We start from the raw sequence: 19,226 nt of genomic DNA on the forward strand, positions 1-19,226 counted from the left end.
CAAATATTGTGGAAACGGAGTAAAACTAGCCTCTATGTTTCAACTTGTACTCCCAGTGCAGAAAAATCTGCTTTCCACATTAAACAAGATGAGACCAGATGTTCCTTCCTTCCTTAGCCTCTCCCATCTCTGTGTGAGTCACTGCTGGAGCCAGATCACATTCCCCTGAATGGTCTCCTCACCTCTGACCAGTTGCCGGTGGACCAGTCCGCGGGGCAGGGGACATGAGTGTTACAGGGTGCCGCTGACTCAGGCCTGGGCATGTGGTGACATTCAGAAGGCTGCAGGGCTCTGTTCTCCTCCAGACCCACGGCCTGGATGCATAGCACCGTCCTCTTGGCCAAGCCCTTCTCACCGCACGTGGCCGAGCATTTCTGCCACTCACCCACCCACCATCTGAATGGAATGGCCACGGAGAAAGACAGACAGAAAGTGTAATGTGTGTGTGTGTTTATGCTTAGTGCATGTATGAGAGGGTGTGTTCCTTCTAGTGTGTTTATGAACGCATGTATGATTTGTTTGTGTGTGCATGTACGTATGTGTGTGTGTATTTTAGAGCATGCGAGCCCTACAGTGGGTCTTGTCCCAGTAGAAATCTGGTCCTGGGGGAAAACTCACATGGCTGGGCAAAGCTCCTCGTTGCAGCTGGCTCGTTTATCGTCAGGACGGGTCGTTGGGTCACAGTAGCCCTCTTCCACTATCCCAGAGGTCCTCTCCACACAGTGAACAATCTGTCGCTGGACACCTGGAATTCCAGTGGGATATATAGGACCAGCTGTTAGAAATGATACACACCCACACACAGAAAGACCCACACAGATTCTAACACACGTATACACGCAGTAACGGAGACAGACAGACAGACATGTATACTTCATGTACACACACACACACACACATCTAAAACGCAGACACACACCAAAGCACCCAGACATATCCTTGGACAAGCATCAAGCAGCAGGCATCAGAACAGAAACTTACACAGGCATGAACACAAGTCCAATGTTTCTACAGTTTAAGATAAACGACTGATTAATTGCTTTCAATGCAGATTCCTACAGCAAATGCTGGTCTGTCAACGTTGTTGCAGTGAACACATCTATATCCAGTAATTAATAGACCGTAGACTGGGATCTGGAATGATCTGCAGGCATTGTGGGTTGTCAAATTACCAATGCAATTAAATTCTGGAAACATGGATAATTATTAAAAGACTGAATATAAATGAATGTTAGGCTAATACATGATACTGTTATTCATTATATAACGTGTCTTCCTTAATGATGAATTATAGATATTACTCTACATTTTATACCCAGCAATATAGGGGTAACTTGAGATTTTGCAAAGGGGTTACTGTAAGTCAATGTTTACAGTAGTTCAAAACACAAAGAACTCTGAAATCCATTGGAGACACATTCCTAATTATTCTCATAAACTTCTGTCTAGCAAGCTGGGACTTGCTAGACAGAAGCTGGGACTTGCTTGTCTGAATGTAAAACAGAAACTTTATTATCCAGCTTCATCTTCTGCTCGGCTCACAGCTCCCCGAGATAACATCCCTCACATCTCACACCTCATAGCCAGAACAAGCCTAAAATCTAGGAAGCAGCTGTGGTGAGAGTTGTGTTTGTGAGACAGCCCTGGACAAGACAAGAAGGAAACCCCTTGAGGCGGCGAGACAGATGTATCTGTTCCTCTCATCTTTCTCCCCGTCATTACCCTCTACTCCTCCTCAGGGCTTCCAACCCATCTGAGCAGGGGCCAACCTCTCACCTCCACCGGTCCTTCCTGCATGGGCCAATGAGACGGCTTTGTCTGCTAGCTGACTTACACCTTGATTGACAAACCCTGGGAGAGGGAGGGGGAGGCACGGCAACCCTTGGGAGAGGGAGGGGGAGGCACGGCAACCCTTGGGAGAGGGAGGGGGAGGCACGGCAACCCTTGGGAGAGGGAGGGGGAGGCACGGCAACCCTTGGGAGAGGGAGGGGGAGGCACGGCAACCCTTGGGAGAGGGAGGGGGAGGCACGGCAACCCTTGGGAGAGGGAGGGGGAGGCACGGCAACCCTTGGGAGAGGGAGGGGGAGGCACGGCAACCCTTGGGAGAGGGAGGGGGAGGCACGGCAACCCTTGGGAGAGGGAGGGGGAGGCACATCTTGTCCGCTGGTTAAAGAATACCGTTCAGTCTGTCGAACCAGTAGAAAGGGATGAAGGGATGGAGTGAGGGGAAAGGGGGACAGGTAAGGGGGGAAGAGGGAGGAAATGACATCAGATAAGGGACTGGGAAAAGGGAAGCATCAGTGGGATCTGCTATCAGAGACGTAGATTAGAGGGATGCTCAGGAGCATGTCTGATGTATTGGTTAAACCACGGGTCCCTCACATAATGTTTTCTGCAGAATGAGGCTCACATCATTTTGCTCACAGCAGTATCTTGATAAAAGAGGTGTATATCTAAAGTATAGCTGTTACACTCCTACACGGCTTGAATAGAACGGGACAGAACCCCTGGGCTTTCCTGGGAAAGTCATAACATTAAACTGAACGGTGGGAACCAGTCATTTTATACCCAGAACTCACCAGGTGTAATGTACTTCAACTTGTGAATACTGCATAGGATTATATTGTATGATAGGAAATGAAACATTCAGTGACAGCTATGGTAAACTATCATGTTCTGATATGATAAACACAGAGCAATGTCAATCTCTATCTCAGATCTACTCCACAATAATGAGGGAAAGAGATTGGGAACTACTTATCCAGACAGTCAAAACTACTCTTTCCATGACATACACTGACCAGGTGAATCCAGGTGAAAGCTATGATCCCGTATTGATGTCACTTGTTAAAACCACTTCAATCAGTGCAGATGAAGGGGAGGAGACAGGTTAAAGGATTTTAAGCCTTGAGACAATTGAGACATGGATTACGTACGTGTGCCATTGAGGGTGAATGGGCAAGACAAAATATTTAAGTGCCTTTGAACGGGGTATGGTAGTAAGTGCCAGGCATAATGCATTCACAAACCAGAGGAGAGTCAGAGAGTACTGTATACAAGCAGACTTCAGTCCAACTACAGGAGGAGGCGTGTCATCAGCCGCCTACATAGAAATACCAAGAATTCACCACGGCTCAGTATTCCAAAGAAGAAAGTCATTAAGTCAGCATGGTTATAACAGAGGACAGAGATGTATCAGAATAATGAAATCACATTTATATAGAAAATATAATTGACTTAGTCAAAGATACACTTTAGTGGAGGCATTCAGCTACAGTTATTGTAATTGCTTTTTTGCCCTTGTCATAATGAAAAACAGCATGGAATGTGGGGTCGTTATTAGTTGAATTAAATCGATTTGTTAGTTTTGTGATGATAAAAGGAAGATCTAAATTCCTATATACAGGGGTATAGAGAGGGGTATAGAGAGGGGTATAGAGAGGGGTATAGAGGGGGGCATAGAGAGGGGCATAGAGAGGGGTATAGAGGAGTATAGAGAGGGGTATAGAGAGGGGTATAGAGAGGGGCATAGAGAGGTGTATAGAGAGGGGCATAGAGAGGGGCATAGAGAGGGGTATAGAGAGGGGCATAGAGAGGGGCATAGAGAGGGGTATAGAGAGGGGCATAGAGAGGGGCATAGAGAGGGGCATAGAGAGGGGCATAGAGAGGGGTATAGAGAGGGGTATAGAGAGGGGCATAGAGAGGGGCATAGAGGGGTATAGAGAGGGGCATAGAGAGGGGTATAGAGAGGGGCATAGAGAGGGGTATAGAGAGGGGTATAGAGAGGGGTATAGAGAGGGGCATAGAGAGGGGTATAGAGAGGGGTATAGAGAGGGGTATAGAGAGGGGTATAGAGAGGGGTATAGAGAGGGGTATAGAGAGGGGTATAGAGAGGGGTATAGAGAGGGGCATAGAGAGGGGTATAGAGAGGGGTATAGAGAGGGGCATAGAGAGGGGTATAGAGAGGGGCATAGAGAGGGGCATAGAGAGGGGCATAGAGGGGTATAGAGAGGGGTATAGAGAGGGGTATAGAGAGGGGCATAGAGAGGGGCATAGAGAGGGGTATAGAGAGGGGTATAGAGAGGGGTATAGAGAGCGGTATAGAGGGGCATAGAGAGGGGCATAGAGAGGGGTATAGAGAGGGGCATAGAGGGGTATAGAGAGGGGCATAGAGAGGGGTATAGAGAGGGGTATAGAGAGGGGCATAGAGAGGGGTATAGAGAGGGGTATAGAGAGGGGCATAGAGAGGGGTATAGAGAGGGGCATAGAGAGGGGCATAGAGAGGGGTATAGAGAGGGGCATAGAGGGGTATAGAGAGGGGCATAGAGAGGGGCATAGAGAGGGGCATAGAGAGGGGTATAGAGAGGGGTATAGAGAGGGGTATAGAGAGGGGCATAGAGAGGGGTATAGAGAGGGGTATAGAGAGGGGCATAGAGAGGGGCATAGAGAGGGGTATAGAGAGGGGCATAGAGAGGGGCATAGAGAGGGGCATAGAGAGGGGTATAGAGAGGGGCATAGAGGGGTATAGAGAGGGGTATAGAGAGGGGTATAGAGAGGGGCATAGAGAGGGGTATAGAGAGGGGTATAGAGAGGGGTATAGAGAGGGGCATAGAGGGGTATAGAGAGGGGTATAGAGGGGTATAGAGGGGTATAGAGAGGGGCATAGAGAGGGGTATAGAGAGGGGTATAGAGAGGGGTATAGAGAGGGGTATAGAGAGGGGCATAGAGAGGGGTATAGAGAGGGGCATAGAGAGGGGCATAGAGAGGGGTATAGAGAGGGGTATAGAGAGGGGTATAGAGAGGGGTATAGAGAGGGGCACTGTGTTGAGCATTGGATGATAAAGTAAAGAAATAAGTTAGTCTGTGTAGTGAAATGGAAGGAAACTACTTAACATTCTTCAGGCAAGAAGAATGATACCAGCACGCACCCATAAAATAACCTGCATTTGTGAAATTCAAAATCGAGCCTCCATTCTCCAGAAGGCTCAATTTGAAAACCCACTTATAGTTAAATCGCAGTACTCCTATGAGTACCTGCTAAAGAGACAGGCTCTTAGCCATTGAGATTTTTTCATAGAATTTGAAGACTGTATAGAGAAGCAAGACCATCTGTGCTCAAATTACGACCTCAGATGGCATAAAACTGAATTAAATCGCACAAGCGTCTCATTTAATACAGGAGGCCTGCAGTATGAAAATGTATGCACTCACTAACTGTAAGTCGCTCTGGATAAGAGCGTCTGCTAAATGACTAAAATGTCAAATGTAATAAAAACATGGTGCCTGAGCAGATGTCAACATATCGGAATTTGGTGCAGCTTGTTACCAGGGTAGGCCTCATCTTGCATTAATCTATACTGCTAAATGGTCTCTCCAATCCCATGATTTCCATTGGGATGCTAATTGTCCACATGTTGCCATCCATGGCAGAAGATTCATTATAAACAACTAGTCATTTATTGTGATAGGGAAAAGAAATGACAAACGGAAATTCTGATAAGTATTCAGAAGAGGTTTTTCGCTAACGTCCCCACTTTGCATTCATTACATGTACTTAGGTTTTGAGCTTAAACTCATTTAATAAACAAAACAAAGTGTCGTTCCACAAAGTCTAATTTGTAATTATCTTTGGGAATTTGGCCGCATCATGCCCGTCTTCAATCATTGTAATGAATGACACATGCACTCAGAGGCATACAGATGCCACGACTGGCATGAGTTATTCGAATTTAACACGTTCAGAATCCGAAGTTGTCATCTCATCTCCGAATTCTAAAACTGGACTGCACATCCGCAGCCTGGCAGACAGTGAATCGCAACGCTGTGGTCAATACCAAATAAGTCATTAGCTGCTCCTCTAGACCAATCAAAAGTTGAGAACCAGTGAGGTAAGATTGAGGTAATTTTAGATCTAATTTTGGCCCCTTTTTTAAATCTGGGATCCAACGCTGTAGGTGTTGGCTTAAACACAGCATATACAGGCATGCACAGTAGAGAACCACACATTACATAAGCCACAACTAAATGATAATGAACAATTAGTATTTCCTCCAGGGTAGGATTATGAAGGTTTATACTTGGAGTATTGGCAAAAGTCCCATATAAACACTGGGCCTATTGAGACCACCCTAGAAACACTGGGCAGAAAGTCATTTTCTATGAGAAAGATCAGATGAATACTAGCAGCATGAAGAGGATCCTAAGCAATCAACACTGAGAACATCTAAACAGTGGGGCGCTTCAGTAGTTCTGTTGTCTTCACACTGCTTTACATGCTCGACAACTGTGAAGATTTTCACGAGTTCAATATCCTGACTACAAGATGCTGTTCTTTCTAAGCCCTCATGCAGAGTACCAAGTAACTTAGGCAACCTCATGTAAAGTGTTGGTCCCATGTTTCATGAGCTGAAATACAAGGTTCCCAGAACTGTTCCATCTGTACAAAAAGATTATTTCTCTGACACCTTGTGCACAAATTTGTTTACATTCATTTTAGTGAACGTTTCTCCAAGATAATCCATCCACCTGACAGGTGTGCCATATCAAGAAGCTGTTAAACAGCATGATCATTACACAGGTGCACCTTGTGCTGGGGACAATGAAAGGCCACTCTAAAATGTGCAGTTTCATCACACAACACAATGCCACAGATGTCTCAAGTTTTGAGGGAGCGTGCAGTTGGCATGCTGACTTCCGGAATGTCCACCAGAGCTGTTGCCAGAGAATTGAATGTTCATTTCTCTACCATAAGTCTGCCTCCAACGTCGTTTTAGAGAATTTGGCAGCATGTCCAACCGGCCTCACAGCCGCAGACCACGTGTAACCACGCCAGCCGAGGACCTCCACATCCTGCTTCTTCACCTGCGGGATCGTCTGAGACCAGCCACCCGGACAGCTGATGAAACGGAGGAGTATTTCTGTCTGTAATAAAGCCCTTTTGTGGGGAAAAACTTATTCTGATTGGCTGGGCCTGGCTCCCCAGTGGGTAGGCCTGGCTCCCAGGTGGGTGGAGTCATGCAGTCATGTGAAATCCATAGATTAGGGCCTAATTTATTTATTTAAATTGACTGATTTCCTTATATGAACTGTAAGTCAGTAAAATAGTTGAAATTGTTGCTTGTTGCATGTTGCGTTTATATTTTTGTTCAGTATAGAAAAGGTCAGGTCTGATTCAGAGTGATCAAGACAACTCTCTGGTCTGCTCTTCCTATTTAGTAAACATGATCATGCCAAGAGTCTTGGTTTTTACTCAACAAGTAATTGCAGCGAATTGAAAAGGAAAGAATAAACTGTGCATCCGCCTTGACAATGTCAGATGGGGAAATATAGCTGCACAGATAATTAAATGAAATCTAAAATAAAAGCCTTTTGTGAACTAAAGAGTCACACTTGACTTTTTCCCCCCTTAGTAGCTCTGACTTTACTGAAAGCCACTTTATTGAGGAAAAATGTACTTACTGTGACTGTGATATGTGGTTGTCCCACCTAGGGCTGTTGCGGTGACCGTATTACCGCCACACCGGCGGCCACGAGTCATGAAGGCAGTCAAATTCCACGTGACCATTTAGTCACGGTAATTAGGCTTCTCCAAGCTCTGATGCTGGTCATTAGTAGCCTACCAAACTTGCTAACTGCCTGGTACTCAGCATTCTAATGTCCCTCTAAATCACTCTAACATCAATGCAAATGTCTTCGAAAATCTAAATCAAACACTTATGAGAGCCCATGAGCTGATGTTGCGCAACATTTCTATAGGCTATGCAATTGCGCGAGAAAACAGAGTGATGGCCTCTATTAAAAAGAGGAGGATCCCATCAGCTTTCTATAGGTTAAGCCTACTATATTTATTTCTCAACTTTCCTAACATTAAGCACATTGCTTATATTTACAACAGGAGTATAGCCTACCTGGCTGGCATAAAAATAAACCATGGGGGAAAGCATCCTCCATTCGCTATTTAAGTGCATAGATGACATGTATTTTTTCCCGCTGCCCCCGTTTCGATACAGGTGCATGATAATGGTCCATTCTAAATCAAAACAATTTTCACACATATATTATTTAGTATATGTAAAGACAAGATTAAAATCAAGAATAGTCTGATGGGTGACAATATTAGCCTATCATTTGTGAATTATATATTATCACTTGTGAATGATGCTCAGCATAATTAACAAAGCCTTTTTTTTGGGCGACGTTCCGAGTCATAGTCGCACACCTCATGTAGCCTAGCCCATAGGCCTATGTTTTTTAATAAGGTTTGTATCACAACTAAAGTGGCCAAATAACTTCTTAAAATTAAGCACATTAATCCACCTCACAAGGGGTTTAGAGCCTAACTGGCATACATAAGCAATGTGTGAGTTTCAAGTTTGGGGAAGATAATTTTCACCATAGAAATGCACCTTTATAATAAAAGCATTACATGCATAAATTGCATTTGCGATCACTTTTGATAACGGTGTTTTCCGCTATTGGAACATTCACGCTTATAGCCTTCTACCATCCATGCATTGCTGCGCTTATAATGTGAAGAAATAGCCTAATAGTTTATCAACATTTAAACTAAACGCTGCTAAACACTGCTAAAAAAAAGTTTTTGGGATTGTATTAATTTGGGATCTATCGCATCCCACAAATGTCCCAGACTATGTTTGGAATATTTATTTCGCACACAGAATAGAATAGGTTGTCCTCTGTACTATGTGGGATAGTAGATTGACATTGGCTAGTGCTTTTGCTGTTCGTTAGGCCTACTCATCTGATTGGCTGATGAAAAGTAAATGTGGACAGTTCTTCCAATATCTTCAATATGCACCTCGGAATTGGATAAGGACGCGCGCAGTTGCGTCCCCAATGTGTCTGTCTTCACTTGTAGCCTGTGAGAAAGACCCGATATGTGATGGAGCGCGCAGCACTCAGGGAGAAGGACACAACGGCCACTGGCCGCAAACGGCATGGATTTTTTTAGGGTGCATTATGGCCACACAATAGGGATGCCACCGTGAAACTCTAGGCATTATCAAGTGCTTGTCAAATTGTGAATGAGTGACTGATGTAGTGTGTACAGCCTGCGCAAAAACCATAGCAGAGCTCATGCCTTTCAAGCGACATTTTTCAAATCATTAGGAGTCGCATCATGCAGCCTTACAATGTATTAAAAATCTAAACATATAGCCCAACGTTTGTAGAACAACTAAAGTTACATTAATAACTCTAAATTAAGGAATACCTATTTATTTGTTAACCGCTCAACACAGAATAGACGCATGTGCGCACTCCCTCAAATCGTTTGGATAAATATACTTTCTATTTTATTCACCTTTGTTCAATTGTATTCTTCATACTATAAAATGCCGCCACAGAATTCTAAGCAAGTCATGTCTGCTAAATGATATAGTGTAGCCCACAGCCATTTGGGATGGCCAGATCAGGACCTAACATACAGACAACTCAGAGTATGCTATTCTGTTCTTCTGAAATACACTACATTTTCTTCATATCATGCTTCTTTAGACCTGTCTAAAATAAATAATGGTGTAGACTATATTATATGGATTTATTAGATTTTTATAAAATGTAGATGTTCCAAAAGGTCTGCATCAGTGTGTGGAAGCACGGAGATGCTAAATGTGTTTATGTTAATTAATGGTAAATTACCATGAGACCGACAGTTATTTGCTTGACAATCACCGGCTGATTACATTTCGTGACCGCCACAGCCCTAGTCCCACCTAGCTATTTTAAGATGAATGCAACTGTAAGTCGCTCTGGATAAGAACGCCTGTTAAATGACTTAAATGTAAAAAGGTAAATGTATTTATCAGCTAGGAAACAATGCATTATGGATGAAAACCCCGAGAAAGAAACAACAAAATAAGCCATATTCACAAGAAGCCGTCAGGGACTAATATTTTGGGGCTACCAGCACCTGCTGTCTTTAAAAATGCCCTTTAAACAGTTACGCAAAGCCTTATCTCTCCCGTTACTGGCTAGGGCAAATGTGCCCTATATCCTGAGTTAGAGAGTAAATGCTATGAACACATACAGTTGATGTCGGAAGTTTACATACACCTTAGCCAAATACATTTAAACTCAGTTTTTCACAATTCCTGACATTTAATCCTAGTAAAAATTCCCTGTCTTATTTTAAGAATGTGAAATGTCAGAATAATAGTAGTGAGAACGATTTATTTCAGCTTTTAATTTCTTTCATCACATTCCCAGTGGGTCAGAAGTTTACATACACTCAATTAGTATTTGGTAGCATTGCCTTTAAATTGTTTAACTTGGGTCAAACGTTTCGGGTAGCCTTCCACAAGCTTCCCACAATAAGTTGGGTGAATTATGGCCCATTCCTCCTGACAGAGCTGGTGTAACTGAGTCAGGTTTGTAGGCCTCCTTGCTCGCACACGCTTTTTCAGTTCTGTCCACACATTTTCTATAGGATTGAGGTCAGGGCTTTGTGATGGCCACTCCAATACCTTGACTTTGTTGTCCTTAAGCCATTTTGCCACAACGTTGGAAGTATTGTCCATTTGGAAGACCCATTTGCGACCAAGCTTTAACTTCCTGACGGATGTCCTGAGATGTTGCTTCAATATATCCACATAATTTTCCTTCCTCATGATGCCATCTATTTTGTGAAGTGCACCAGTCCTTCCTGCAGCAAAGCACCCCCACAGCATAATGCCGCCACCCCCGTTCTTCACGGTTGGGATGGTGTTCTTCGGTTTGCAAGAACCCCCTTTTTCCTCCAAACATAACGATGGTCATTATGGCCAAACAGTTCTATTTTTGTTTCATCAGACCAGAGGACATTTCTCCAAAAAGTACGATCTTTGTCCCCATGTGCAGTTGCAAACCGTAGTCTGGCTTTTCTATGGCAGTTTTGGAGCAGTGGTACCTTCAGGCGTTTGGAAATTGCTCCCAAAGATGAACCAGACTTGTAGAGGTCTACAATTTTTTTTCTGAGGTATTGGCTGATTTATTTTGATTTTCCCATGATGTCAAGAAAAAAGAGGCACTGAGTTTGAAGGTAGGCCTTGAAATACATCCACAGGTACACCTCCAATTGACTCAAATGATGTCAATTAGCCTATCAGAAGCTTCTAAAGCCATGCCATCATTTTCTGGAATTTTCCATGCTGTTTAAAGGCACAGTCAACTTAGTGTATGTAAACTTCTGACCCACTGGAATTGTGATACAGTGAATTATAAGTGAAATAATCTGTCTGTAAACAATTGTTGGAAAAATTACTTGTGTCATGCACAAAGTAGATGTCCTAACCGACTTGCCAAAACTATAGTTTGTTAACAAGAAATTTGTGGAGTGGTTGAAAAACAAGTTTTAATGACTCCAACCTAAGTGTATATAAACTTCGGATTTCAACTGTAACAGATGGGACAGTTGACACAGGAAAATAAGCGACATATTTGCATAATGCAAGCACACAGCAGCGTGGTCAAATAACCCCTTTGACCTCTGGTTGTGTTGCAGACAAAGGACAAATTGAGGCCGCCCTACTCGGGGACATAGATACTCTGAATACCTCTCAAAGGACACATACCCAGCCTTGGCTGACAGACAACTTCTGTTTGACAAGAGGCTGGATATGAAACATAACCTAACCTTCATTGAATCGTATCAGTTTAGTGGTCTGCCATTGACTGTAAAAGATCATACAATGTTTTATCTAGCCTTCCATGTCCCCTATATAATGCAGCATATGACAATACTGTAACACTGGAGACACTGAAAGGACATTGACTGTTAACTCTAAGTGGATGGGACAGCCCTACTGGAACTCATTAATATGACAATTGTGAGAGCTTCCAAGAAGAGACTGAAAATATAGAGAGGCTCAAACCAAGTACAGATGGCAGACCTTATTTTTGACCAGTATCTTACAGCTGGTAAACAATCCTGCAGCAACAGGAAATGTGAATTATTGTGTGGATTATAATTAAACGGAAATGTTTGTAGGGTTTTTTTTTTTGATAGGGCAAATCAAGTCAGAAATGTTAAAGTGGAAATTACAAACTTTAGAATAATTTATTTCCTTCTTAATGTGTTTGAGCCAATCAGTTGTGTTGTGACAAGGTAAGGGTGGTATACTATTTGGTAAAAGACCAAGTCCATATTATGGCAAGAACAGCTCAAATAAGCAAAGAGAAACGACAGTCCATCATTACTTTAAGACATGAAGGTCAGTGAATACGGAACATTTCAAGAACTTTGAACATTTCTTCAAGTGCAGTCGCAAAAACCATCAAGCGCTATGATGAAACTGGCTCTCATGAGGACCGCCACAGGAATGGAAGACCCAGAGTTACCTCTGCTGCAGAGGATAAGTTCATTAGAGTTACCAGCCTCAGAAATTGCAGCCCAAATAAATGCTTCACAGAGTTCAAGTAACAGACACATCTCAACATCAACTGTGCCAGAGGAGACTGTGTGAATCTGGCCTTCATGGTCGAATTGCTGCAAAGAAACCACTACTAAAGGACACCAATAATAAGAAGAGACTTGCTTGGGCCAAGAAACACGAGCAATGGACATTAGACCGGTGGAAATGTGTCCTTTGGTCTGGAGTCCATATTTGAGATTGTTGGTTCCAACCGCCGTGTCTTTGTGAGACGCAGAGTAGGTGAACGAATGATCTCCGCATGTGTGGTTCTCATCGTGAAGCATGGAGGAGGAGGTGTGATGGTGCTTTGGTGGTGACACTGTCAATTATTTATTTAGAATTCAAGGCACACTTAACCAGCATGGCTACCACAGCATTCTGCAGCAATATGCCATCCCATCTGGTTTGCGCTTAGTGGGACTATCATTTGTTTTTCAACAGGACAATGATCCAACACACCTCCAGGCTGTGTAAGGGCTATTTGATGGAGTACTGCATCAGATGACCTGGTCTCCACAATCACCCGACCTCAACCCAATTGAGATGGTTTGGGATGAGTTGGACCGCAGAGTGAAGGAAAAGCTGCCAACAAGTGCTCAGCATATGTGGGAACTCCTTCAAGACTGTTAGAAAAGCATTTCAGGTGAAGCTGGTTGAGAGAATGCCAAGAGTGTGCAAAGCCGTCATCAAGGCAAAGGGTGTATGACTTACTTAAATGGCTCGAAACCTTAATGACTTGGAGAAGATCTGCAAAGAGGAGTGGGACAAAATCCCTCCTGAGATGTGTGCAAACCTGGTGGCCAACTACAAGAAACATCTGACCTCTGTGATTGCCAACAAGGGTTTTGCCACCAAGTACTAAGTAATGTTTTGCAGAGGGGTCAAATACTTATTTCCCTCATTAAAATGCAAATCAATTTATAACATTTTTGACATGCGTTTTTCTGGATTTTTTTGTTGTTATTCTGTCTCTCACTGTTCAAATAAACCTACCATTAAAATGATAGACTGATAATTTCATTGTCAGTGGGCAAACGTACATAATCAGCAGGGGATCAAACACTTTTTTCCTCACTGTATATAAGGTCCCATAGTTGACAGTGCATGTCAGAGCAACAACCAAGCCATGAGGTCGAAGGAATTGTCCGTAGAGCTCCGAGACAGAATTGTGTCGAGGCACAGATCTGGGGAAGGGTAGCAAAAAATGTCTGCAGCATAGAAGATCCCCCAAGAACACAGTTCTTAAATGGAATAAGTTTGGAACCACCAAGACTCTTCCTAGAGCTGGCCGCCCGGCCAAACTGAGAAATCGGGGGAGAAGGGCCTTGGTCAGGGAGGTGACCAAGAACCTGATGGTCACTCTGAAAGAGCTCTAGAGTTCCTCTGTGGAGATGGGAGAACCTTCCAGAAGGACAACCATCTCTGCAGCACTCCACCAATAAGGTCTATATTGTAGAGTGGCCAGACGGAAGCCACTCCTCAGTAAAAGGCACATGACAGCCCGCTTGGAGTTTGCCAAAAGGCCCCTAAAGACTCTCAGACCATGAGAAACAAGATTCTCTGGTCTGATGAAACCAAGATTGAACTCTTCGGCCTGAATGCCAAGCGTCACGTCTGGAGGAAACCTGCCACCATCCCTATGGTGAAGCATGGTGGTGGCAGCATCATGCTGTAGGGATGTTTTTCAGCGGCAGGGACTGTGAGACTAGTCAGGATTGAGGCAAAGATGAACGGAGCAAAGTACAGAGAGATCCTTGATGAAAACCTGCTCCAGAGCGCTCAGGACCTCAGACTGGGGTGAAGGTTCACCTTCCAACAGGACAACGACCCTAAGCACACAGCCAAGACAACGCAGGAGTGGCTTCGGGACAAGTCTCTGAATGTCCTTGAGTGACCCAGCCAGAGCCCGGACTTGAACCCGATCGAACATCTCTGGAGAGACCTGAAAATAGCTGTGCAGCAACGCTCCCCATCTAACCTGACAGAGCTTGAGAGGATCTGCAGAGAAGAATGGGAGAAACTCCCCAAATACAGGTGTGCCAAGCTTGTAGCGTCATACCCAAGAAGATTTGATGCTGTAATCGCTGCCAAAGGTGTTTCAACAAAGTAATGAGTAAAGGGTCTGAATACTTATGTAAATGTAATATTTCCGTTTTTTATTTGTAATAAGTTAGCACATTTTTCAAAAAAACTGTTTTGGCTTTGTCATTATGGGATATTGTGTGTAGATTGATGAGGAGAAAAAAACAATTTAATAAATTTGAGAATAAGGCTGTTACGTAACAAAATGTGGAAAAAGTCAAGGGGTCTGAATACTTTCCGCAGGCACTGTATCTCAGAATAATGAAATCGCAGTCAGGCCAGAACAGTATTTATGCTGCAGCCAAAAGCTGTGGATGTTTATGGAGTCTGGTCATCGCCCTCTGCTCTCCTGGCGATAAAGCCTGCTGCGACTCTCTCTCCAGCACAGCACTCTGAAATTAACTTCAGGACATCGCTGTCAGGACACCGCTGTCAGGACACTGCTGTCAGGACACCACTGTCGGATAGGTGGCAGAAAGAAAGGAAGAGAAATGTTGGGAAACTTCTCCCAAAACCTATTTCGGGGAGTCAGCCAGCCATGATGCAGACAGATGGCCTTAGTCTCAGAGGCACTCGTGCAACCAAAGGAGTATCAGCCCACAGCATTGCCTTTGCTTTAGTTCCCCTTGAGTGCTCTGTCGTTTGGCTAAAACCATTTGGGACTTGGGAGCAAACTTTTCACCCTTCATTCTAATTAACTCAATACGTATCCAATCTGAAGGTAAGACTGCGTTTGTACATGTCACCTTTGAAAGTGCCAGTTACACATTAGCAGACCTGTCTTGGATGAAATGGCCAATTAACTTTCTCACTTTGGAAAGGCCAAAAGTAGCCCTTTACACGGGTTGAAAATGGCAGATTTGGACACCAATAAGCACCGAAATTAGAACGCAGTGGCTGTACAGTAACATGCTACACATGACGTCAGAGCTCAGGGTCTCCGCTTCACAGCTCTGTATGGGTTTTTGTTTGTCGTTGTTGTCCGAGTGAGGGAAATGAAGATGACTCGATGTATTTTGAAAGTTGAGACGTCGAGCATCATAATGAAATACTGCTGTGATGTCATACAAGCCAAACACCTCTGACTCCAAATGTGCACTTTACATTTTCATATCATAAAACTAATGCAATATTTAGTGTCAACATTTATGTTCACTATGTTGGATGTACAGTTACAAGATGACATGCTATTATACTATGGGTTGCCCTGAACAGAATAAGACTGTTTGTTGTATTGCAAATAACATTTTCCACGGACCACACATCTGAATGCACTCATGACTCCATTATATGCGCACCAAAATGACGATCTGCTTCTCTGACTTGCGTTGTGAAAGCCTAATACAGTGAGATCATATTTTATCATTTAGCTTAGTCATGTTGGCAATAGAAGCTTTCAAATGATGCCCACCTGACCCAGATTGGGATTTATAAACGGACCGTTTTTTTGGATTGCGTAGACAACAGCAAATTGTGCGAAGGCGGGGATGCTGGGCTGTGTTCCAAACAAGAGTGCGTGTTCTAGTTCCTCAACAGCACAGCTAGGAGAGCTAAAAACATTCACCTTATTGTTGAAGACTGAGTCATACAAGTGCATTGAAATTACTTTGGAACTGTGCACACTTTGGAGAGGTTTGTGTCCACTTTGGAGAGGTTTGTGTCCACGTGGAGACACCAGTTAGACCTCTCACTCAAACTCCTGTCATTCATTTGTCTTATGTTGCACCTACCCCACATTTTCCAAGAATATTCTTATCACGTTACTGAACGTATCCAGAGGGTTTTCAGATTTCTTTATCAACAAATGCGGCGAAAAGTACAGTTAATGTAAAATGCACATCAAATGAACAGTGTAAGGTTTGGATTCAGTCTGGTGTCAGGTGAACTGTTGTGTCCTCACCTTTAGTCTAATAATGTTCCCATAATCTCTAAACTGTTCCCTTTTCATTGTTACCATGGTTATGCATTCCATATTTTTCTGTCAGAAACATTTCAATGTAGCCCTATCCATATAGGCCAATTCCCAGGAGATGCAGAGGTTACTTCTCTTAAGTCAGAGAATCCTTGCAGCAAGTCAGTTTTCCACTCAATTTCAGAGGGCCTTTTTTAAGGCAGTACACTAAATGTAATTACTGAATTATTACACAGCCTTTGATCCTTGAGAATCATATTCCAGAAGAGAGCAACTTGATTAAAAGCATTTCATCCTTTGCAGAACTTTGGCGAGAGAGCATATTCAAGTAACTTTTGGTTGACTTTAATGACAAGTTAATAATTAATTCTGGCCTGATTAATAATTGATTCTGGCCAGATTCTGGCAGGATTTGAGAGCCAGAAGACACACTTTATAACCACTGAATATCAAAGCACTAGCGTAAAAAAAGTCTATACAATAACATTCTTTACTCATCCATACCATTTGTAATCGATTATCATGTGGTTGCTTTCTTGTTCAACTGAAGATGGTTAGGGACCCAAGAGAAAATACGAATAGAGGTATACACCAGCACTTCAGAAAAAAAGATCAAAGACTTTTTTGAAAACTTTGACATGATATAAAATGCAGTCTGGACAAGCATTTCCACCCAATTTTCTTTACACTATGGAATTATGAGTAACTGCATCACTCCATGATCCTTAAGCCAGTTTAAGTCAGAAAACAATAACATAATGAGGGATTTTCCTGTCGATCATTGCATTTGCAAATAATTCTATACAATTTAAAGTTTTTAAATATGCGTAACACAGGGACTGGCTAAATATAAGAAACTGTCAAAGTATTTCCTGTAAAAGTAGAGGGAAGAAGATGACTGGATGGTTCAATGAATAAAGCGGAATAACATCAAAAAGAGTGGCAGTGATTTTCACGTTCCGTCAAGTGTATGAAGCTCGTTGTTACTGTTTGGATTGAAATTACCCCATTTGAGACTCGCTTCTTTAAGGTAGAAAAAGACAGATGTGTGAAGAAGTTTCTTTCATAGCCTGACTGGATATTGCCTGCTACAGTAAACCATGTAAGGAATTCTCAAATACCTGGTGAAAGCTCTCTTACACTCGTTCGCAATTATCCTTTTAAACTTCAAACTTCTTACCATTAAGGAGGGCAGTGTTGAATTAGTCTCTCAAATCAGAATAATTAGCTAGGAATGTTTTCCTTTGAGTATGACTATGTTGCATCTTTGAGGGGTTCATGTGGGTTCAAATGGATCCTTCACAGAGGATGAGTGAATCATGCCCAACGAAATTCAACAAGGCCTTGGATTAGAAATACCCTCAACAGAGGTATTCCATGCTGTTGGCATCCTTCACTACCCTCCACAGAGGGATTCCATGCTATTGGCATCCACTGAGAAATATAGTTTCACCACAATTTATTTTAATGTTGTTGGTTGGGACTCACACTAAAAGAGTAATGTTGTTGGTTGTGACTCACACTAAAAGAGTAATGTTGTTGGTTGTGACTCACACTGAAAGAGTAATGTTGTTGGTTGTGACTCACACTAAAAGAGTAATGTTGTTGGTTGTGACTCACACTGAAAGAGTAATGTTGTTGGTTGTGACTCACACTACAAGAGTAATGTTGTTGGTTGTGACTCACACTGAAATAGTAATGTTGTTGGTTGTGACTCACACTGAAAGAGTAATGTTGTTGGTTGGGACTCACACTACAAGAGTAATGTTGTTGGTTGGGACTCACACTAAAAGAGTAATGTTGTTGGTTGTGACTCACACTGAAAGAGTAATGTTGTTGGTTGTGACTCACACTAAAAGAGTAATGTTGTTGGTTGTGACTCACACTGAAAGAGTAATGTTGTTGGTTGTGACTCACACTAAAAGAGTAATGTTGTTGGTTGTGACTCACACTGAAAGAGTAATGTTGTTGGTTGTGACTCACACTGAAAGAGTAATGTTGTTGGTTGTGACTCACACTAAAAGAGTAATGTTGTTGGTTGTGACTCACACTGAAAGAGTAATGTTGTTGGTTGTGACTCACACTACAAGAGTAATGTTGTTGGTTGTGACTCACACTAAAAGAGTAATGTTGTTGGTTGTGACTCACACTGAAAGAGTAATGTTGTTGGTTGTGACTCACACTAAAAGAGTAATGTTGTTGGTTGTGACTCACACTGAAAGAGTAATGTTGTTGGTTGTGACTCACACTGAAAGAGTAATGTTGTTGGTTGTGACTCACACTAAAAGAGTAATGTTGTTGGTTGTGACTCACACTGAAAGAGTAATGTTGTTGGTTGTGACTCACACTACAAGAGTAATGTTGTTGGTTGTGACTCACACTAAAAGAGTAATGTTGTTGGTTGTGACTCACACTAAAAGAGTAATGTTGTTGGTTGTGACTCACACTGAAAGAGTAATGTTGTTGGTTGGGACTCACACTACAAGAGTAATGTTGTTGGTTGGGACTCACACTAAAAGAGTAATGTTGTTGGTTGTGACTCACACTGAAAGAGTAATGTTGTTGGTTGTGACTCACACTAAAAGAGTAATGTTGTTGGTTGTGACTCACACTGAAAGAGTAATGTTGTTGGTTGTGACTCACACTACAAGAGTAATGTTGTTGGTTGTGACTCACACTACAAGAGTAATGTTGTTGGTTGTGACTCACACTAAAAGAGTAATGTTGTTGGTTGTGACTCACACTAAAAGAGTAATGTTGTTGGTTGTGACTCACACTGAAAGAGTAAGGTTGTTGGTTGGGACTCACACTACAAGAGTAAT

At 42.8% G+C, this 19,226-nt stretch overlaps 1 protein-coding gene across 1 annotated transcript in view; it reads right to left on the reverse strand.

The window, feature by feature from the left end:
• Positions 1–182: 182 nt before the first annotated feature.
• LOC311116154 (A disintegrin and metalloproteinase with thrombospondin motifs 7-like) overlaps positions 183–19,226 on the reverse strand; it is a gene marked incomplete at its 3' end in the record, with an annotated part of 94,765 nt that continues 75,721 nt past the window's right edge. The window contains exons 17-18 of the mRNA XM_084191279.1: positions 619–745; positions 183–396 (exon numbers count right to left, since the gene is read on the reverse strand). Of these exons, the coding sequence (XP_084047405.1) occupies positions 183–396; positions 619–745 (341 nt within the window). The remainder of the gene's footprint in view (positions 397–618; positions 746–19,226) is intronic.

This window comes from Coregonus lavaretus, assembly GCF_964263955.1.
Source record: "Coregonus lavaretus genome assembly, contig: HAP1_SCAFFOLD_780, whole genome shotgun sequence".
Classification (NCBI taxonomy): domain Eukaryota; kingdom Metazoa; phylum Chordata; class Actinopteri; order Salmoniformes; family Salmonidae; genus Coregonus; species Coregonus lavaretus.